This window comes from Oreochromis aureus, linkage group 15, assembly GCF_013358895.1.
Source record: "Oreochromis aureus strain Israel breed Guangdong linkage group 15, ZZ_aureus, whole genome shotgun sequence".
NCBI lineage: Eukaryota > Metazoa > Chordata > Actinopteri > Cichliformes > Cichlidae > Oreochromis > Oreochromis aureus.
The window spans coordinates 4,925,112-4,947,240 of NC_052956.1; the positions used below are offsets into that span (position 1 = coordinate 4,925,112).

The 22,129-nt window shown below is 39.6% G+C and overlaps 2 protein-coding genes across 12 annotated transcripts; both read right to left on the reverse strand.

Moving 5' to 3' along the window:
- Positions 1-168: 168 nt before the first annotated feature.
- On the reverse strand, positions 169-7,023 carry LOC116332192 (snake venom vascular endothelial growth factor toxin HF-like). 11 transcript variants are annotated; one of them, XM_039599315.1, is made up of 8 exons: positions 6,812-7,023; positions 6,571-6,664; positions 4,227-4,263; positions 3,939-4,135; positions 3,382-3,452; positions 3,235-3,276; positions 3,082-3,151; positions 169-659 (listed from the first exon to the last, which is right to left on the reverse strand). In XM_039599315.1, the coding sequence occupies exons 2-7, from the start codon at positions 6,628-6,630 to the stop codon at positions 3,085-3,087; spliced, it is 474 nt and encodes a 157-aa protein (XP_039455249.1). In that variant the 5' UTR covers positions 6,631-6,664; positions 6,812-7,023; the 3' UTR covers positions 169-659; positions 3,082-3,084. The 11 variants fall into 11 exon arrangements, with proteins under 11 accessions (XP_039455249.1, XP_039455253.1, XP_039455251.1 ...); XM_039599319.1 differs by lacking the exon at positions 6,571-6,664 and having other exon boundaries at positions 3,939-4,118; XM_039599317.1 differs by lacking the exon at positions 6,571-6,664.
- Positions 7,024-10,710: 3,687 nt separating this feature from the next.
- On the reverse strand, positions 10,711-21,471 carry actr10 (actin related protein 10). Its single transcript, XM_031755157.2, has 13 exons — positions 21,260-21,471; positions 20,118-20,190; positions 19,929-20,011; positions 19,724-19,832; positions 18,779-18,886; positions 18,533-18,600; positions 18,284-18,363; positions 17,267-17,302; positions 16,612-16,691; positions 16,431-16,504; positions 16,152-16,233; positions 11,865-12,066; positions 10,711-11,694 (listed from the first exon to the last, which is right to left on the reverse strand). Exons 1-13 carry the CDS (start codon positions 21,334-21,336, stop codon positions 11,513-11,515), a joined length of 1,254 nt encoding a protein of 417 aa, XP_031611017.1. The 5' UTR covers positions 21,337-21,471; the 3' UTR covers positions 10,711-11,512.
- Positions 21,472-22,129: the final 658 nt, after the last annotated feature.

The following is a 22,129-nucleotide window of genomic DNA, read 5'->3' on the forward strand; positions in this document are numbered from 1 at the left end:
CCTGAGGCAAGAAACCCCTAAAAAATGCTGTTTTAGGAATTGAATGATATCAAAATCTATTTACAAACAACCAAATATGTTTCTTTATATATTTGTGTACATGCTCATAGTTTTTAATGTTTTTTTAAAATTAAACGTGTAAAAATAATATTAGTCTTGGCAGTAGCTGGCACCACATCCAATGTGGATTTTGTTCCTGACAAGAGTGCTTCGCCACCAGGTCAAAGGTCAGTCCCTCTTCTCCTCCTCATTTTACTGAACAATGGGTTGCCTTCAGTCATTAAATTAAATGGACACTGCAATAACCCCAAAAATTCTGGTTTGTTGTTTGAGGTTAACACCACGCCACAGAGGGATAAACATGCGACCTATCCTTTCCTCCTATCACAGCTGGGATAGGCTCCGATCAGAAAAAGATCATTTTTCATGATGAAAGCATGATATAGGATTAAAATAATAATAATAATAATGACCTGGCTGGGTTTTTTCTCACTTTTTATATATTTATTTTAGTTTTTATTCATTGTGAAAAAAATATATATATATATAAATATTCTTTTATACACAAATGGCACAAAAATGCAGACAGCTGAATAAAAATCACAAAGACACCACATGCCAAATCAGCGAAGAGTGATCTTCTTGTCTGGAACTGACACCTAAAAAGACAGACACATATGAATAAAGGGGTTAAATTTCTATTTTAAATACAGATGTTCTTAATTGCTTGTGTCCAATCCCGCTCCACCTATAAAACTCTGGACATTCGAGTCAATATGAGACTGGAGAGAGTAAAAAGCTTCTTCAGACAACAAAGTGGAGAGTTTTCACCTTGTTTGTGTCCACTTGTGAAGAAAAATAGTCCTGAAGTTTTACAGGTGTTTAGTTAACATTGAAATGATGCTCAGTGATGGATGTAAACATGTTGTTTTCTGTGTAGCATGACTTGCTTAATATCTTTGAGCAGAAATCACCCAAACACTGCGTCCAATGCTTGCCCTTCTCAAGATAACTTGAGCATATGTAGAGCCATTCCCTTTTATATAGTTAGATGTCTATGAGGTTGAGTGTTTTTTTAACGTCACATCCCAAACTAATCCTCAAATTTCAAATGGGATTTGAATGCTATGATACCCACTAATGTGCTAAATTCAATCTCAGCCCTGCACATCACCACTCAGTTGGCAGTTCTGATATTTTACGATTGATTAAAAAAAAAAAACAAGCCAACAGCGCCTGCGAGGTCAGACAGTACCACGGTCTAAAGTGAAGTTTCTCAGAAATTAAAGGTAAATCATCCTCCTGGACAAACAAAGTCAACAATCAAATGTTCGCTAAACGTTCACATGAAGACATCAAAGAGAATGTTTATGTCCTTCAAGTTGCAAATATAGTTCAGCCTTCAGAATCTGATGGAAAAAATTAAAGCTCTGCTGCAACTGTGTGGTCCCCTGACCACTAAACAGTGGGTTGCGAGACAGCAGCTCTCCAGGCCTGAGTTACGGCATACAAATCATGACCAGAACAGGCAGAACACTGAGACCACACGTGTTCCTCGGCTGCTTTTGTTTGAAAAACCTGCAGACCACCACCAAGCAGACCAACTGAAGTCCAAAGGGTGGTTTTCAGTAGAGGAATTTTGGTAATGGTAAGACCAGGAAACCAAACTTAAAATAAAAAGTAAAAAAAAAAAAATGAAACAGCCTAAGTTATTTTTAAGCCAGTACTTAAAAGACCCAACTCGGTCACTGCAAATCCAACTGGGTCTGATGATATGATCACCGTGCTCAGCTGAAGCTAGTATCAAGTTTAAAAACTCATATCCTCTTGAGCCTTTTACATTGAAATTCCCTCCTTGTGTTACCACAGTTCAGACAGTGACAAAATGAATTTCTCCTTTACTAATAAGGCTGTGACTTTGGAAGACATCCAAGTGATTCACCTAGCTGAGACTGCTCAGACTACATTTGCACACCTCACCTCCTATGTTAGTTTCACCCAATGCAATTTTGCCCTAAAAAGAAAAAAAAAGATTGTGGATTTCATCTTTCACTGCATGAATTTATTTGATAATAAGAGTTCCTTTCAGGAGGTGATGAAAAGACAAGCCTATTATGCAAGCGATTTCTGCGTGCAACAGAGGCAGAGAGCTACTTAGTGGCATCGTTTCTTTTGTTTACCTGCAGAATAGACACAGACTTCTCTCCAAATCTCACACCGGCCATTAGTAACCAAGGTTTTCTGTTATAAATTTGAAGCATCAAGCTCATGTTCAGAGGCACATTGTCATTTTTGAAAGATTTGAATGGATGAGGCCATTATGCAGAGCAACTTGATAAGGTGCCACCTGATGCTGTTGGTTACAATGTACCCATTTCACTCTTTAAGGCAAAGTTGTAATTGGGTATTAATTTACTGCTTGTTACATAATAATTCCCCTTGTAAAAAAAAAAATCAATAATAAAAGAAAAAAGCACACTAGAGAGAGAGGGAGCTGGTCTGATCTGTCTGTAAAATGATGGCTCTGCTGTTGCTCTGGGACTGAACTGCTTGGATTTATTGAAATCCTGATAAATAAAATGTATCTTCACCTGCGCACAGGTTAGATTTGAACATGTTGTCAGATGCAATTTCAAAGTCAGAGTGGAACCGTTATCCCCAGATGCCAGAAAAAAAATAAACCTATGACTGAGTGCAAACATAGTGAAGAGTTGTGCGCTCAGAGGCTCGGCTGCCTGCTGTAACTAAGAATGTAGATATAGAAGCCTCGGCTCTTCCTCATGCATGATAAAAGATTTTTAAACTTAACCTTCAGACTATCAGTAACCCTGGACTATTGCAAATATCTCACGACCTTACAGAAGCACAGACTCATCAGAAGTACTTGTTGAATTTATCCAGGGCCATCAAAGGGAAGAGCAAACCAGCAGCACCCAGACTATTATGATATTGCTTAGCTCTGCTGCCCTTGGTGGTCTGGCAAAGGGGAGGAAACACTGATGAATGTAGCTGTAAATGTCCAAACATTATTTAAAAAGAAAAGTGTGTTTGAGTGCCACAGGGGAGCAATCAGTCTCTTACTTTCTACAGCCATTTTTTCGTTTGTTTCCTCCTCCGAGGTCTGCTCTCAATGGACTTGCTGCTGCTGCTGCTGCAGGAGAAAGACATCAGAAATATTGATGTGTTCAACTCTGACAGACAAAACATTCATTACTCACTGTGTTACTTACTGACTTAATTACTGATCTTTCATAATACTGAAGATTATCAGGTTTTCTAAGAGAAGAAACAAACCACAGACACATTTAGAAGTCAGCTGTGGCATAGTGAATAATCTTGGATCTAGTGTTTAATAGAAAGATGAGGTTATCAGTAATGGACCTGCATTCGCACTGCCGATGTTCTAGAAATGTGAGCTCCACCACAGTGGGTTTGCTGGAACGAATCATCAGCTGAGAAAATAAAAAAGGAGAAGCTGAAGCTCTACATGAGGATAAACACTGAATCTAAACAGAAAATATTTCTCCCACACTGGCTTTGCTTCATTGGATTCCTGTTAAATCTGGAATCAAATTTAAACTCTTTCTCAAGGTCTTGAATAATCAGGCGCCATCTTATCTTGAAGACCTCATCATACCATATCAAGCCCAACAGAGCACTTCGCTCTCAGACTGCTGGCTTACTTAAGGTTTCTAGGATAATAAAAAGTAGAATGGGACGCAGAGCCTTCAGCTTGGCCTGGTTTGCCAGGTTTCTTCCTGTTAAAAGGGAGTTTTTCCCTCCCACTGTCACCAATTGTTTGCTCACAGGGGGTCATCTGAATGTTGGGGTTTTCTTGCTAATATTGTCGTGTCTTTTTCTAACAATAAAGTGCCTCGAGGTAACTGTTGTTGTAGTGTTATAATAAATACAATTGAAGTGAACAGAACTTGATTCACCTGCAGAGTGGTGTTGCGTTCGAGGGTAGGAAGGCACTTGAAGCCCTCATCCGAACAGTAACCAGAGCATCGGCGAACCACCACACAATGAGGTACGTACATGTTCTCCACCGACTGGGGGTACTCATCGTACACATACACCAGCTGGTCCATGACCTGACACGAGCACTTTGCCATCACCTCAGACAACGGAATTACTACATAAGAGGTTGGATCTTAATCTTTAAGTCATTTGCAGCAGGTAGGAGAGCCTTTTCAGTGGGCCATGATAAAGAGCATCACTCTTACCTGTATTGGGACCCCCTTCATCTTGAAGGTCGGACATCTGCAAATAATAAAAATAATTCAATTTGTTTTTTGTTTTTTTTGGGTTTTTTTTCAAACATTGTTGGAGATAATAAAGGACCAGCAAATAGCCAGGAGCCTAGAAATGGGTAGATCGATACAAATATTGATAAGACCTATAATAATACCTATACAAACTATCTATCTATCTAGCTATGAATGTCAGTATGTAGCCCACTGAATTGTATGAAATTAAAATATCTGGGGGGGGTGAAACATGCACTATGAAAAATGGGTCAACCATGTTGTGTTGACTAGCCCATCTGTTTGATTAACAGTCTATAGCAGATCATGTCAAGTTAAGTTGCAGTACACAATGAAACGAGACACCGTTCCTCCGAGACCATGGTGCTACATGTAACATATAACAGACACACAGGACTACATAAAGTGCAAGTGTGCAAAAATTGCAAAAAAACAAACAAACAAACAAAACAAAGACGGTGCAACACCAGACAGAACAGAACGATACAGACACGAGACAGTGCAAAAGAAAAGTGCAACAATGACAGTGGGTTGTGCAAAAGACTGAGCATTGCGCAAAAAATAACTTGATGTGTGAAGGTGTGCGCGCATGTTTGTATGAGATTTAAACTACATAATTTGACCTAAAGTCCTGGCCATGTATTTACTTGGTATCAGATCATTATCAATATTTGCAGTATTGCACAGCACTTGAAGAGACTTTCTCTAGTGAGAACCAGGCATGGTGGAAATGGTTTTCATTGCAGCTACGGAGCGCCCTCTGGTGTAAAAATAAAACTAGTGCAGGCACATTGATGAGATAATAAAAAAGGATGACGCAATATGGTGTGAGGAGCGCACTGCTGTGCGGCTGAAAAAGCGGCGGGGGGGAGCTGTAAAATGACCCAGCAAACAACAGCAGTGCTTCTGATTTCCCAATTGGTCGCAACAAGGTTTATTATCACATGGTCAAAAAGGCTTGAAAAAATGCAAAGAATAACAGTGAACAATGGCTGCTGAGAATAGCTGAGCATTCACTCATGGGACTGTTACACACTAACCACAGCAAAAGTAAAAGCGATGCTGAAAAGGTGAAAAGTAAAATGTGACACAGCATGAATTCGCTGAAGTTCTCACAGCCCGGCCTGCAGACTCAGGAATGGCAAAGTTCACAATTTTTTTGAACCACAAATTGGGGCGTGCCCAGTTGATCTTGGCTCTCTTCTGCCTTTTGAATGTAAGTGATCTCTTTCTCTTTTTTAAACTTCTCTCTTGGTCTCATCTTACCCTGCGAACACGGATGGGAACGGAGTCTTCCTAATCTCACACACAGACACTGCTTCTATAGCTCAGGCAGTATAAAAGAGCACAATTTAATGAGCTGGCTTCTGCCAAGAGTTGTTAAATGTGCCGCAGCATCCACCAGTTGAACCAGCTGCATACAACAGCTGTATTCAGCCATGACGTGCTGTGAACAACACAGTGCATTGATTAGGTTTGTAATTTATGAGGAAAGGGAGGGGGGCAGATTCATAAATGGCCTCCGGTCAGACTAAAACTGTGACCCATAGTGGGATTCATAAAAATGGTACTAACCAGTGGTTCTGTCTCACGCAGTCTGCATAGCACAAAGGAGATCTTCGTTCGTCTAGCGCAATATTTTTGAAGGTGACTTTAAAGTCTTCTTCAACTCACATATCCCAGAAGCTTTTGGGAATGGATATTAAAACTATTCTGCAGTGCGTTTAAAAACAACAACAACAAAAAAAACCCCTACCCCTTATCACTGTAACGGATAATCACTGTACGCTTAGCGCCCTGCTGAGTGATACTAAATGTGCCTGTGTGGCATCGGGTATGAAGCTGCACACCAAGAACTAGCACCCAAGGGAAAACTAGGCAGAAAATGTCACGACCTCCCTCATAACAGCCAGGAAACATGCAAATCGCATGCAAAATTACAGCTTGTGAGCGCGGTTTCAGCCACATTACAGCAGCGCCTCTAGCTGAGCTCTGGGGCCCGTAGCTTTAAATCTTTCTGTGTGCATGAGCAACACACATCTGACGCTAGTTACGTCTACACGTATTCACTGTGGGGGTACAGCTGTTTTATGCTGTCACGCGTGGAATCAGGTGAAAAGTCGGAAAAAAGGAAAACGTTAATTCTCTTTAACTTCACTAAACTCCAACCAGAGAGATTCAGTCTCATGTTTAGCCCGTTTTAACTTTGATAAATAATGCAGTGATGGGTGTTAAACCCTTACTTTAAAAGGAAAAATGAAAAGAAAAAAAAGAGAGAATATCCTATTGGTGGAGGAGTTACCTGCGCAGGTACCCGCTGAAAAACCAGCAGAAGCTGCAGGATTGCGAGGAAAGTTTGCATGCTGCTGCTGCCGGGAATGAATTCCTGCTATCCTCTAGTCGGCCAGAAAGAAATGAAAATGTTGAAGGGAGAGTGGAGAAGCGGCTGGAGCTTTTATAACGAGCAGTCCCACTGCGCGAGCCAGGCTGCGTTGAAGAGCGCGCGCCAGCAGGGCTGAACATATACTACTCTATAGGCTTACCATTAACCGGAGACCGTTGCAAAATGAATTCAAGAGAAGTGGTGATGTAAAAATCAGCCCGTCCTGTCGCTCACGTACACACCAATCCCTGGGAAAATGATCCTAACCGAAGCCTCGTGACTGTATAAACCTGAGCTTAACGTTTCAGAAGTCAGACAAATACATTTATAGAAGTTTCTAACCTTCTCTCATTTCTTTATATTTTGTTCCAAACTTTCTTCTCAGTTCTTTGGACACTGGCTGCTTTTTCACTCGTTTTCAGTCCAGTTCTTGCACCTGACCATTTTCAGTGGAAAGCTTTGGTTGTTTGTTAAACCACTTAACGCTCACCTGTGAATCATTAACTCATAAAAAATAAAAACAACTTAATAAAGAGCCAGTTTTAAATTGTATCCTTAGGCACTTTCTTATTTCTTTTATAAATATTTCTAGTTTCTTTTAGAAATCCATTAATTCTCTTTCGCTTATCCTAAACATGAGCATGTGGGGCTGGAGTCCATCCCAGCTATAACAGGGCTAGAGACGGGGTGCACCTAAATTGCATAAACTTCGTTTCTGCTTTATATAATTAATTTCCATGTAAGTTTGCACATGTTTTAATAAAATCCCTACATCTGTTAACTTTTTGAGGAGCAACATCTAAACAAATGAGGGGTGTCTCAACTTTTACATTGTATTGTACATACAAAAATAATAATCATCATAAGCAATTTATCAGCCTACATCAAAACACACAAGCATATTGTGAAAGCAAATAAAAGTCAGTGAAGTGTCCTCTGTAAATTATTCTTCAGATATCCCAAAGCTGTTTCAGCTGCTGACCACAACAAATATTGAAGTTAATCACCCAGAGTTCATAGCATCACGTAAGCAGTGCTTTATATGCTGTGCTTAATAAAAAAATATATATATGTGCTGTGTCAACAGATTTTTTTAATGTTACTAGGCAGCCATTGATAACAATACAGAAATACACTCATTACTTCACGTCAGCAGTTCAGTAGATTTCAATGAAATCTACAGAAGTTCAAACCTTGCATCAGAATGAGGAAGAAAAGTGAATGTGTCATTGTTGTCGCCAGGCTGGCTCTGTGAGTATTTGAGAAACTGATGTTTTTTGGATTACAGAGAATGAGCTAAAAAAAAAAAAAAAAAAATCCAGTAAGGATTTGTTTTCTGAGTGAAAGGTCTTGTCGAGGTCTGAGGGGAATTACCAGTGTTTGAGCTGTTAGAAAGCTAACAGGAACTCAAATAACCACTTCTTGTCATCTGCATACAAGAAGAGCATCTCTGAATGCACACCAGGTTGAGCTTTGAAGCAGCTGAGCTACAGCAGCAGAAGACCAAACCGAATGCAAGCTAAGAACAGGAAAGGCTCAACAAAATTAGACCAAAGAAGACTGGAAATATATTGCGTGGTCCGTTTCTGCTCCAACATTTTGATGGCAACAACCGAATGTTGCAGTTATGGGATTTACTTTGAGTGACAACTACAATGACGTCGGCACAGAACAAATATGTTGATAGATTTTTCATATTACATGTATTTAAAACCAAGAACTAACTCAGACTTGATGTTGCCTTGTGTAATGGATTAAATGCTCAATGAAATTAAATTCATGTCAATTTCATTTATATAGTGCCAAATTACAACAGTTATATTGTAAGGTAAGGAGTACAGTAATACAGAGAAAACCCCGACAATCAGATGACCAACTATGTGTAAGCGCTTTGGCAGAAGTGGGAAGGAAAAACTCCCTAGCTGGTTTACAACTATTTGTTTAAGAATTTATCTCAAAAACTTTTAAAAGAATTTAAAACATATCTGGAACATTAAAATAAAAACTGGATGGATTTCCAAACATGTAATTCCTGTGATTTGATGTTAAAGAGCTAAAATAAAGAGATCTAATGCTTTTTCAGCCTCGATTACAATACTGAAATACTAACTGGCACAGCACAATGAGCACAAGGTGCATCTCTGCTGATGTGGCTCCACTTCTGGATCTGGTTGTTAGTTTGAGAAGCTTATGGCTCCCAAACATTGTTTATGCAATCGGGGCCTTCGAGTGTTGCGTGTTTAGTCTCAGCACACATGCAGCAGACCTCAGGTTATCAGCACTGATGTGACAGGAATGAGCAGGATGTCTCAGAGCTACCCTTTCACCACGTGTATGTGCACTCATGTGTGGCTGTTATCAGGATGTGTCTACTTTAGCTGATATATAAATGTCTCTTTTTACTTTACACGACACCTACTCTCTTGCAGTTTGCTGATCCTCCTATTTACAGTTAACGTTGATTTCCTGATTACACGCAGGTCCGCGTGACCCGCAGGTGCCGCGAGCTAGCCACATTAAACTTCTTGTTCTCCAATTCTGCAGGGCATGGAAAACAAGCAAGGAGCTGCCCTTACATTTATAAGGCGGGCTCAGATGTGCTTTCACAGCCACTGTGATTTATGGGATACTTAGTCTGGTGCGTTCTGAAAAATAGCCTCTGGAGGCGATACCAAAGATGGAGGAGGTGTGTTCCCTCTCACCACAAAACTGATGTTGGTCTTGTTTGGTGCTCTTCAGAGAAAAATTACATTCAAATCTTAAATGAACAATTATAATCTTTTTTTTTTTTTTTAAAACAAAAAAAAAAAAAAAGCAAATATAGTGTACTCACCAAGCCTAGCACAGGCCTAAGATGCTAGTTCCAACTTCATATATTCATATATTTGTGGATTCTTCGAGGCAGCTTTGCATGACTTCTGATTTGTCTCTTATACCAAGTCCTTTTGTAGCCCTTCAATTCATGCACTGTATGAAATAGGCTGTTCTGGTGTAGTTTCCCGTCCTTTTAAACCACTTTTCTTTTGATTGGCTGCCTCTTGCAAACAGAAGGTTTGAATGGCTTCCATGCCGACAGCCACAGCTCTATGGCTAAAATGACTGCATAAGGGACGTCATTAATGTCAAAGATTTCGAGCATAGAAAAAAGTGAAGCCTGAGCTTTTGGCTCACATTACTTGCACATATGGCGAACTCATATGGTGAAAATGATAAAAAGTCATAACTGATCCTCTTTGATCAAATAAAGATTTTGTGTAATGACCACTTATTGCAATCTAACAGGCAGGGCTAAACCATTTTCTGGGGAGTCCCCTTCCCAAATTCCCACCTAGACTTCCAAATCAGATAGACAAGAGGTCAGACAGAGAGACGAACAGCTGCTGTTTCCTGTCTCTGGGAACCACACTGATACTCCAGTCCCACTTCTATTCAGGAACGTGGGGTTTCCCTCAGCTGCAGCAGAGGGAGCAGGTGGGACAGTGCTGCTTTGTATGTGCAGATGTGGGCAAGGCTGTTTTTAGTTGATGTTCAGTAAAGGATCATTCATGTACGATCAAACGTCTGCCTGTGCCTGAGCATTCACCAAAGCTTTCACTTCACACTCCAAATTGAAATGAAGTCACATGTTTACCTCTAAATGACCGGCTTGCGTCTGCAGTTCCTGGGCTTACTGCTGTCACTAAAAATGAAAAAGAAACATATGCACACCTTCCAGTTTCATCTGCATCACTCAGTGTTTATTCCTGCGACTGAAATCCAAATATTTGATTTCCCACAATTTTGTTTGCCAGTCTTGATATACAGGTGCATTGTGGGTAAATGCTACTGGTTCCCAAGCCGTCAGACAGAGCAGCACTGAGTGATTAATGTGACCCAAAAGGCCAAACAGATGTAACTCGGTTCCAGGACATGCAGGCATTAACAGTTTGTTGGGACAGGGCTGAATAAGAACATAACCTACACCGTCATCTAAACACAGTGCAGCGCGAGTGCAGAGGCAGTGGATGTAACTCCATTTCTTCATTTTTCTTTTTTAATCCCAGAACTACACAAACATCCTCCTGTCAGTCTGGATATTTATTTACAAAACATTACAGTTACCACTTATCATGGGAGAAAAATCACTGAAAGCATGTTTGACTGTGTATTTCCACAGGGTTTAAGGACTACAGAGCAAAACGACAAAACACCACACACACAGAAATCTTCTCAGTTACTCAGCCTGATTACATTTCATCAATATTGCATACGTGTGGACGAATATTTTGCATCACGCTGACCCACTAAATAGAAGCAGGAAGCACGGCCTTGTGACCAAAATAAATGACTTACACAACAGCATTTTCTGTAAGTCTGCTGACAAATCAATGACTAAATTTACCTTGGTAGTGACTAGAAACATTTCAGTGGATTGTGCGACTCACTTTAAATGCAAAAACAATACAGGAAAATAAAACAAACAAACAAACAAACAAACAAACAAACAAACAAACAAACAAACAACAACAAAAAAAACAAAAAACAGGTGTGTATCAGAGTGAGAGAAGTACATACAGATTTAGCATCTCGCTAAATGAGACGTTAACAGAAGACGCGGCTTCGTGGAGCACAGACATCATTCCAGATTTAACAGAGCAAGAATTCCTGTGCAATAATATTCCAAATGCTGAAAAATCCAAACATCTGCTCTTTTCTTTTGATACTCTTTCCAAAACTCTGCTTGCCTGATCAAACAGTCAAATAAAAACACATACAATGACCTGACATTAAAAACACGTTGAGCTGTTTGTGTCGTTAAGAGTGATACATTGATACAGTGATGTTATGTTACAGATTACTGAAATGTTGGAATTAATATATTCTACTTCTCTGTGGAGAAGGCTCTCTTCATTAGTGGAGGAGGGGTCTTTCCAGCTTCATACAAAGACTCGGGAGGAGGGGAGCTCAAGCAGCACCAGTCTGGGATGCGCCCCATCTGGTTGTAGTAGTCCCGTGACACCGACCTGCTGCCTAGGATGTCCTGAAGGGCTCCAAAGATGGCACCTGGTGAGCAGTTTACAAATGTTACAAGAGGAGCCACAAACATTTTTTTTCTTCTTATTTAAAAGTAGAAAAAAGCTGTGTGTTTTATCAGAAGTGATGATTGGGATGAAATTTTTAATCCACAAGCCTTCACTTCAGCATGAATATTCAAATTTCATTTCATATCTGACCTCCAAGCCACGCAGTGCAGTTGGGCTTTGCAGGGGGAGAATGAATACGGAAGCTCTTGCTGGCCAGCACGTTACTGTATTTGGGTTTCTCCACCAGGAGGCGAATCTCTGCCAGCAGGCGGTGCAGGAAGCCGGGCAGCATGGCGGTGCCTCCGATCACCACCAGGTTCTCAGAGAGCACTTTACGGGTGTCGATGGGGCACTAAAACAAATGCAAACAGATATTTTGAATAAAACACTGGTGGAAAACATCTGTTCTTCACTATTCGACTGCTGCTACGGGCAAAAAGAGGCAGGAGGTGGGAGCCATCCCAGCATTACAGAAGGATTCTGGTAAAACAGGCTGACCCAGACTAAAACAACATGATAGGGACTGTGACGTTATTGCGAGAGGTCTCAGGGGAGCTGCAACACATCAGAACATTATGAGCAGTTCACTATCGTGTAACATCAGACTTAAACGTTTATATCATTACAGTAAAAGTGTGAAGCTGTGTGAAGTCGGCTGTTTGGGTTTATGAGTTTAATTAGGCTGTTCTGGACTGACTGGATCCCCATAGTGAAGAGAGCAACAATGCTTTTAGTTGCATTGAATGGTTGCAGTACAGCAGCCAAACAAAGTCAAACTGCACAGCCCGTTTAACGTGCAGAGCGACGCTGTGGGGGTTGCTAACTTCCTCCAGCCAGAGATACTAAAGGTTCAGTACAGGAGAGCAAGGAACAAACTAAAATCCACCACTAGGAAAGATCAATGAAGCAAAAATCAAAGGAATTATGAAACCTGCATTATAATACATAACACACTGAGCTGAAACACACCAAACAGTTTGAACAAACATTGCAGAATCGATGGGCGGGACTGCGTGCGTTAGATTAGCATGACAGAGATCACTCCCACCTTCACTACTCCCAATCAAACAGATGTTTTATTGTTTAAGCAAATTAAAAAGTATTTGAGAACTAGGACCAGCTGGGTCAGTGGCTGGTATCGTTTTCACCATGCGGGCCTATCTGTTTGCCATCATAACAAAATCTGGTCCTGTTGGTCACGGGTGGTGCTAATACTCACTTTAACTCACTTTTAAACTATATCAAGTGAGTAACTAGTAATAACAAGAGCACACAACTCCCCCAAACTTTGATGTTTGATAATGGGTGTATCACAACATGCTTTTATAACCACATGCTGATCTAAGACCTCTGACTGACAACCTTGAATAACAACCATTACATCACTAAAATTGTATTTTTTATGATCTTTACCCAAATGGTTCAAAAAGCTGTAAAAACTGAGATTTCAAAATCTATTGACAGTGTGATTTTGCAAAACTTTATGTCATACTGAAAAAATATAAAGTTTGTTGTACAGCTCTCTCTCCATGCTGTTTGACCTTGCCCTAACACTGAAGGTCAAGGTCAAACACTTAGCCAAACTAGGTACTCATGTTCCCCAAGAAAAGAAGGAGAATAAGAATAGCATCATGCTATGATACAGAGCTGACTGTGATGGTACAGGGGTCTGTAACTAAACGGGCATTGCTAACAGGCTCAGAATCAATAAATGCCTGGACAAACTGCGATGCCGCTTGTATTTAGGAAAAATAATTCATTCTGAGAGAGCTGATAGAACCTTCCTCCTATGATAACAAGGCTACCAGGGGCAAGCAAACACATTTTAAGTTGCCCCGTGTTTACAGTCAGTGCACTCCAGTCATGGCTCATAGAGCAGGATCTTTAAAAGTGTTGGCTTACTTTAATGTGTTTAATGCAAATGCATCCAAATCCAAAACATTAGATGTAATAAGGCAGCTTTGTGTAAGTAGTGACACCGGCAACCTCTGGAAAGCTTATCAACTCCTTTTTTTCCCCTTTTGTTTTTGTTTTACAGGAGCAGTGCAGCAAGTATGAGTATTTTGCTTTGGTGGGAGTTGCTGATGGGTTTTACAAAACAAAAAAATGCCACCGTTTCCACTTCAAGTCAATGTAACACTCATTATCGTTTTTAAAACACGTCTGTAGTTATCAAGTTGGAACAGCCTTAGTTTCTGTTCTCCAGTAAGTGACAAACAGCTGCCACGGGTTGTTAGAGGACTGCACTAAACACACTTAAAGAAAACCTGTTCACGAATGGTAGACAAGGGAAAGTGAGACAGGACAAAACAAGCATCACATGACTTTCACCAAGTTCACTGGGAAAAGATTTCAGTGCTGGACAATGTGAGTACTTGTGTGCGAAGAGTATGTGGAGCTTTTTTTACACCTACAGGATAGTGGTTCTTGTTACTAAACAGGGAATCAAGGAAGCCTTTTAAGGGAAAAGGGAAAGACCATCTCTGAACCGAGGAGGGCGCCTCGGGAACATTATTCAATATCTTACAATGTTGTGATTACAGTCACTCCCCAACTCTCTGTGAATGGCACTCTTGGAGACTGATCAGTGGTCATGACAATTTGCATACGGACGATCATGAAACTGAGCTCATTGACAGTGGTGCTGGTTTCACTCATTGCGCAAATGTACTGTTTATAAGGTTGAAGAAACCTGCAGACAGCTGAGACTGAAGGAGTCACTTGGATGAGTGAAAAACTGCTTCCCCTAGAGGTGGAAATCACCAGACAGCTGACAATACAAAATTAATACTTCACTCATGATAATATATTACTGCAATTTTTAACATTTTGCAATATGTTGAGTCATTCAGTGACACCATCATCTTTTTCAACTGCAAATTATTTCCTCCAAGTTTAACTTCCCAGTATCTGTTTTATCCAGTAAGATAATGTTATCTCACTTAAGTTATGAGACTTAATGCGACTGTAAAGCACACCAACACTGAGTAAAACCTGCCATAAATGTTGCCATAAGACACAGTAGGTTTGCTATTTGTCTACAATTGAATGGGGTCAAGTTGGCAATTACATGCAATCTGTTTCTGATAATACATTAACTACTACTAATAAATTAACTTTGAAAAATCATTCAAAATCACATCTGTTGCTGCCTACATAGGCAGAAATCACACTTAACAGCAATTCACTTTTAAAATGTACATTTTTCCTTAACCTTTGTGTTCTTCAGGAATAACAACCAGCTGAAAGCCAGCTGAGTTGAGTCCCCTCGAGATGTGGTCACTGATAAAAACTGAGTGAGAATTGTGCAATCGACTTGTGATGTAAAGTGGTCGTGAGTGTGCGACACTGTCAAGTTTACGTAACCGTGTAGTCACCACAAGTTGTGGGGGAAAAAAATGTAGTAAAATCTGGAGGCAACCACCAATTTATTTATTCATTTTTAAATTCAAGGGTTTTTTTTTGTGTGACTGAGCCATTAGCTTGTTCTGAATTTTAGGTGGTAAATGTGTCCAGTGTTGGATGTTTTTCAGTAGAGGGAATTTAATGCAAGTTAGCTCTATTGTTTGTAGTATTCCCAGAGTATTTTAATTTATTAAATAAAATGTCTACATTCTGACCCTCTGTAGTGATACAATATCACCACACAAAATATCACGACACTGTGCTGTATCGATTTTTTCCCCCTACCCCACTTTATCCAACTGAGAACACTACGTCCAAAATCCCAAAAGGTTGATTCTGTTCATCTGGACGTAGCGTTTTCAATGGGAGAAACATTTCATCACTCGTCCAAGTGACTTCTTCGGTCTCACCTGACTGAGGTTTCCCCAACCTTATAATCAGTACATTTGCATAATGACTGAAACCAGCATCACTAACAATGGGCTGGGAGGTCAGTTCCTTGATCATTAATATGCAAATTGTCATGACCATTGATCAACAACCACTGATCAAAGCCCATTGATCAATGACCATTAGTACCATTCACAGAGAGATGGGCAACATCTGCAATCACAGCATTGTAAGATGGTGAAAGATGGACCCTTTTCTTTTCCTTTTCATGTCAATGGCCTCCTTGACTCCCCACTCAAACCAGTGTTCCTTCTTTTCCAGGATGTGTACAAGTGTTGGATGTTTTTCAGTAGAGGCTACATCCAGAAACAACTTCCAAAGATTGCCTTACCTGGATGATTGATCAAAAATCAAAACATGCGGAGTGAAAACTTATCTAAAAACGACTAGCCTAAGCTAGTATGATTTCTGCTGTTAGTGGTCCTGATGACCACAATAGCTTGCCAATGTCTCAAAAGTAGCCAAAAACAATATAACATATATATTTATTCCAAGGTATGAATAGTACTTTCAGTAAGTATCAGAACAGATAACATATTAACGATACACATTACTATGACTGAATGAGAAACTTTTCTTTACCTTAACCAGAGTATCGAGTATCAGAGTGGCCACACTCTTCTCCTCGTTGTCCTGTTCAAACAAAATCTCCATCAGTGAGTCCCTGGAAAAAAGGAAAAGATGACTTTGTGACACAATCTAAAAGACAGTTTATACTAACAGCAAGCTGTCGTTTTAAATATAAGAACACATGGAAATACCTGAAGCTGTATAATGTTACAGGAAAATAGAAGGCTCTTTCTGTCTGGCTCTTTCTTTAAGCAGACTGCTTAAAGCTGACAGCAGATAAAAAGGGCATACCTGATGGATCCTTTGATATGCAGGATTTTCTCTCCATCAAGCGGGTAATCGACATCTGGAGGAGGGGCGGGCCGCTATGAACACATTTAAAAGTGTTTCACTAAAAAGTGCAGCATTTGTCATTTACTCAGCACAAATGTTTGGGCACTTGTGGTAAGCACCATAGAAAGAGCTGACTTACCTCTGCTGTGCCATCCAAGTTAAATTTGGCTTCTTGGATTTTGAGGCCTCTTTGCAGGTCACTGACAAAGCATGTTCTCACTGCAGGAAACAAAACACCACTGGCGGTCACATAACCAAACTAGTAGACAAGAATGTTTGTGACCAAGCATAAGGAGTTGAAGTATTTTCCTTTCACTCCTTCCATAACTGTGGTTTTTGTTCATGACTTACAATGAATTAAAAAGACATAAAGACCCAAATAAGCCTAACTGAAACCTTTATTACATAGCTGACAACCCCATTTTGCAGCACAGTCTCAGTAAATTATACTTTTGCATCATTATAAAAATAAGTGGATGGGTGTTTCGCCTATTCTTAATCCTTCATTGTTCCAGAAAAAAGCCACACAAAATGGAATGAAATTATTTCTTGAAAAAAAAAAAATTAAAAGACACACTTTTGTGTATCAACAAAAAGGCTGTAGCCTCCACATTCTGGAAACACAGGTCTCAAACTGTTCTCAGAGTAAAAACAAGGACTGCTGGTGATTAGAAAATGTAGGTCAACCTCGCTGCAAGAATATTCAAGGGGATGGACAGACAGATTTGTTTGTGTATAGAGTGTCCAAGGTGCTCAAGGATGGAATAAATAAGGAAAAAGTCAGTCAAACCTACCCTTGATGTCTTCCACTGTTTCTTCTGGGATAGTCCCTGTTTAAGAGATTAAAAATGGAATATAAGAAATGAACATTCATTTTCTTGGATTTACTTATGCATCAATCAGCCAATTTTCCTATTTCTCTTTCCCGTTTGATTTATGATGCTGAATCAGCACTTGGAGAAGCTGACACTGCAGCAGAGGACAAGTGTGACTGCTGGGTCTGAAACAAATCCAGCTATGAAAAACTTCAGGAAAAGCCACCACTGCTGAGGCAGAGACTTTTTTGGTGTTTTGCACTACTATCATTACACAGTTTTGGGGCAATACAGCTTCTAAGTCAGTGGTAGGGAGGTAATTACAGAGGTCTTAGTCGTGCTCACTGCAGAGATGTTTTATGACCCATCTACTCAGACACCCTGTTGTCTTTTTAAAATGTGTGTGTGTGTGTGTGTGTGTGTGTGTGTGTGTGTGTGTGTGTGTGTGTGTGTGTGTATATATATATATATATATATATATATATATATATATATATATATATATATATATATATATATATATATATATATATATATATATATATATATATATATATATATATATATATATATATATGTATATATATATATATATATATATATATATATATATATATATACACACACACACACACATATATATATATATATATATATGCATCTTTTCTCATTCTGCTGCAGCTGTAGATCTCACAGCTCAACTCAATATACTCAGTCTGGTTCCCTCTATCAACAAAAAGTGTGGAGAGAATCTCTAAAATAGACTGTATGCATAATGCATAATTCACAAACTGAAAAAGCGATTCACTCAAATGTCACACAGAAACAAGTTCTTCCTATGAATAGTAAATGCTACATAATGGGTCACAGCCATTATATTCTTCTATTCTTGGCACTGTAAAAACCAATCAGCAGTCCATAACAGAGTTATGCCTTCACAAGTGTCCCCATTTAAAAGACAAGGACAGACGGTGTGTGCTGACTTTCTGCATTTACCAATGGCGGCTTGTACGCTCTGCCCTGTGGTTGTGTCTGTGTCCAAGGTGCACTGCTCCACGAGAAGGCTGTCTAACTCCCTACAATAAACAAACACATGCATTTTATGCAATGAAACAAGAGATTGAAATGATTCAATTCAACAGTCAAAGATTTTCAATCATGATGCAGTAAAGAGAGATGGATTATTTTCTCAGTTAAATGTGTACAAATCACTACACTGATGCTGTTAGAACTGTTGGTACTTACTTATGGATGGCTTTTCCTCCCAGAGGCAAAGCTTCCCAGGCTGGCAAAACAGGAGTACACTCACAAACCTGATTTCCAGAGTTAAGATCAGCATCATAAATGTCCCAGACCTGAAGCTAACAGTACAATAATGCCTGCCAAATAGTAAATATGTGTAAGATGCATTAATTAAAACATATAGCATGTATATAGTAGACCATAATGTTCACTGTTCTAGAGACCACACTCATTATGGGAAAAGGATACGGGCAGCACCAGCGTCTCTGTGTAACCACAGTCCATCACGAGTGCAGAGTTGATGCCTAAAGTCATGATGGCCATGAGGTGACTGGGAGCAAATAGCACAGATGGCACCTAGAAAATGAAATCATTCATGGAGTAAAACTTTAGAACCTCCTGTACTAGCTAAAATTTCCCTGTTAACATAATCATTTTGTTTATCAGTTATTAGATTGTTCTAGTTTATTATAAAGTTTAGGTGGAAATCATGTGAAATTTAAATAACAGGTTGTCAAAGTGTTGAACTTTGTAGATTAGGCTACTATCTATTACCCATCTGACAGTGCAATTGCCACTGATAAGTCATTTATGAGTCAGGCATCTTATTACACTGACTATTATTTCCTATTATCCATTACATAGAGCATACTCAGTGACGCCACGACTTCATACACAACCTTGAGCATGAACTACAAAAAAACAAACAAAAAAACTTAAATATGAGGCACAAGTTTGTCTGCATCAAGTAACAGTAGTTATCATAATAAATGCATTAGTTACTTCTTCTAAATCAGGTCAAATTAATGAAATATAAGGAGGGATTTAACCAAGAGCTAATTATAAGTGGATTACACTTTGATCATCGAGTGTGGTTTTAGCTCAGCTGCAGGAGGAGAGAAGAGGCGCAGCAGTTCAGGGAACTAGGGCAGGTAGAATGACGGGGACACCTGCTGCTGTCTGCTAATCAACTTTTGTGCACTCGTGTGCCAAGAACTTGATGACACACATCAAGACCTCAAAGCTTATGCTTCCATGACAGCTGTGCACCAAACTGAGAAAAGAAATCTTTCCCAGGTTGATTAGAGTTGATGGTGCTCTGTCATGTTGGGTTTTTGTTTTTTGTGCACAGAGTTGCAAACAGATACTTTCTATTAACTGGTCTGATCCCAGCACGTGTCTGTGCTTTCGTACCTCAAACTGTTTGAAGAAAACCTTTGTGAGCGTCTCCCTGAAGTGGGATGGGCAGAGGATGGACTCGATGATGACCACTCTTCTGTCGCGAGGGTTCACCAGAAGGTGCCTAATGAGGCAAACGGAAAAACAAACTCTGATGTGATGTAGCCGCAAGAAAAAAAGAACTACAATAACCTAGTCATTTATTGGAGAAGAATCTCACCTGAAGTACAGTATGTGGATAAACTCTTTGAGGATGACATAAAGCTCTTCTGTATTGATGTTGTACTGAACCACTTTGACTGCCTGAATAAGAGGAATCAAATACCACATCACCAAATATTTTTTGTTTATTCCATTTCCACAAATCATTCTACATAATTACACTAAGCAGAACACGGCAGACCCTCACCTGCTGCTGTCCCGGTTTGCGGATCTCGCTTGGAATTATGAACCTGGGCCCCGTTTCCCCTGCAAAGCCACATCTGTGAGAAAAGGAAGCTGTCAGCTGGCGTAATAGGAGATGCTGTAAACATCAATATTTATATAATAATCATTACCAGTAACTTTTTTAAATACTATAATTTTAGTTTACTCAAACTTTATGAAAACCAAAAACCTATTTCTAAAAAAGGGCAAAAGCACCACAGCTTAGTTGTAAATAAAACAACAGTGCATATTTGTGTTGGATATTCTGTGGCAGTAACTGCAAACAAAGACAACAGTATTTGAAAAGATAATAGCAGTCCTCTTGATCTTCACATGACTTCATGTCTGTTTGCCTTCCAGCAAAATATAACAAAAATGACACTGAAATGCTTTCAGTAAATAAAGATCCATTTGCTCACTATAAATACCCGTTAATATACAACACATGTGAGGACTGGCGGTAAAGTTACAGAGACAAAGTTTAGATTGTTTGACATATGCAGAGAAGGGATGGTGGACAAAGGATGTTGATAATGGAGCTGCCACGGAGCATGTAGTGAAGGAGGACACGCAGAGAGTTGGTGTGACAGCGCTAGGCAGTCCTAGAAATAGGGTATGAGAGACGGCAGGTGATCTGCTGTGGCGAGCTCTAAAAGACGCAGCCGAAAGAAGAAGGTGTAAGGTCTAATGAGAGAGCTTTTAGATTACCAGGTGTTTAAATATATAACCAAACAGCAACCACTATGGGGAGAAATTCTGATGACAAAACGGACAAATGGCAACTCGCTGAATCTCCCAAATGCGAAACTTCGGTGTTGTTAAAAAATTAGCATTGGTAGCGTTTGGCATTAGCTTAAAAAAATGCTAGCTGAACGCTGACAGTTAATTAACCTAGCACTGGCTACGTGGCTAACAAGCTAGCCCCCATCAGCATTCACTACCAAAACTGTGGTAGGTGTTTTAGGGTCGAATTTAACGATGTGTTAGACTTTAAGTCTTCACTTCCCTAAAATACACATGTAGTTGAGAGGCAGGCGAGTTATTTCAGAAAACAAAGATGCATTTTAGCATATTTTGCTAGCTGAGTGGCTCTATTAGCAGGGCGGGCTAACGGTTGATACTCACTTTGTGTATGCTGCTCCTAAGTCAATGACAATCGCAGTCTTCTCTCCTCCGCTTCCGAGGCCATCAAATAATGGCATTTTGATAGCTGCGTCGGCTTTGGACGAAAACTGTACGTATAATTAGCGCCAGCAGCCTCAAATTAGCATCCCACTACAGGTCTGTTGTCTTCCTGTTGGACTGGGCGGGGACTTCAGAAAGTAGTGACATCACGCGAGGAGGGTGCCTGATCAAAATGCGCTTAACTCAGTATAATTTAAAAATAACGCCAAAATAATGTTTTGCTTGCAGAGCACTTATTGAAACCAGTGTTAAAATTGATGTACATTCGCGATAAAATAAAATAAAATACAATACAATAAAATAAAACTATTTGATAAAAATAATTTGAAATTTAAAAAACTACTTTGTTTAGTTGGGGGTAGCCTGTAAGAGGAACATGTAGAGATGGGAAAGCAGACTTCTTGCAACTAAATCTACTCCCGAAACTGTCAAAATCAGTTGTAACACCGGTAAACTTTGTATTCAACCATTCAGATGCAATAATGATCAAATTAAAGTGTTGCTCTCTTATATACCAAGCGATCGCCTCAACAGACGGATCCACAAACAAATGCAGGGTTATTTAATTTAGAATTAGAGATGCGAACTGATAGAATAACCTCCAACTCTATATTTTTATTATCTGAGTTCAGTAGCTTTTCATGACTGACATTTTAAAAAATATATATTATTTACCACATACTAGGCATAATTGGTACAGCATCTCAGTTCATTCATGTCTGAAATAAGCCGTTTTAGTTCTCTATATCATCACCTTTAAACCAAATTATTCTGATTGGCTGCTCCTTGCAAACACAAGTTTTGAGCACC

Excerpts from the sequence above, each read along its gene's own strand:
- LOC116332192 (XM_039599310.1), bottom strand. The coding sequence starts at position 6,791 with ATGTTCAGCCCTGCTGGCGCGCGCTCTTCAACGCAGCCTGGCTCGCGC. Across the intron at positions 3,453-3,938 it reads AACGCAACACCACTCTGCAG|CTGATGATTCGTTCCAGCAA; the intron begins GTGAATCAAGTT and ends TTATTTTCTCAG. Across the intron at positions 3,277-3,381 it reads CATCGGCAGTGCGAATGCAG|AAAACCTGATAATCTTCAGT; the intron begins GTCCATTACTGA and ends TTCTTCTCTTAG.
- actr10 (XM_031755157.2), bottom strand. The coding sequence starts at position 21,336 with ATGCCATTATTTGATGGCCTCGGAAGCGGAGGAGAGAAGACTGCGATT. Across the intron at positions 18,887-19,723 it reads TTTTCTTCAAACAGTTTGAG|GTGCCATCTGTGCTATTTGC; the intron begins GTACGAAAGCAC and ends TTCATTTTCTAG. Across the intron at positions 16,505-16,611 it reads ACTTGGATGGCACAGCAGAG|CGGCCCGCCCCTCCTCCAGA; the intron begins GTAAGTCAGCTC and ends ATGTGTTCATAG.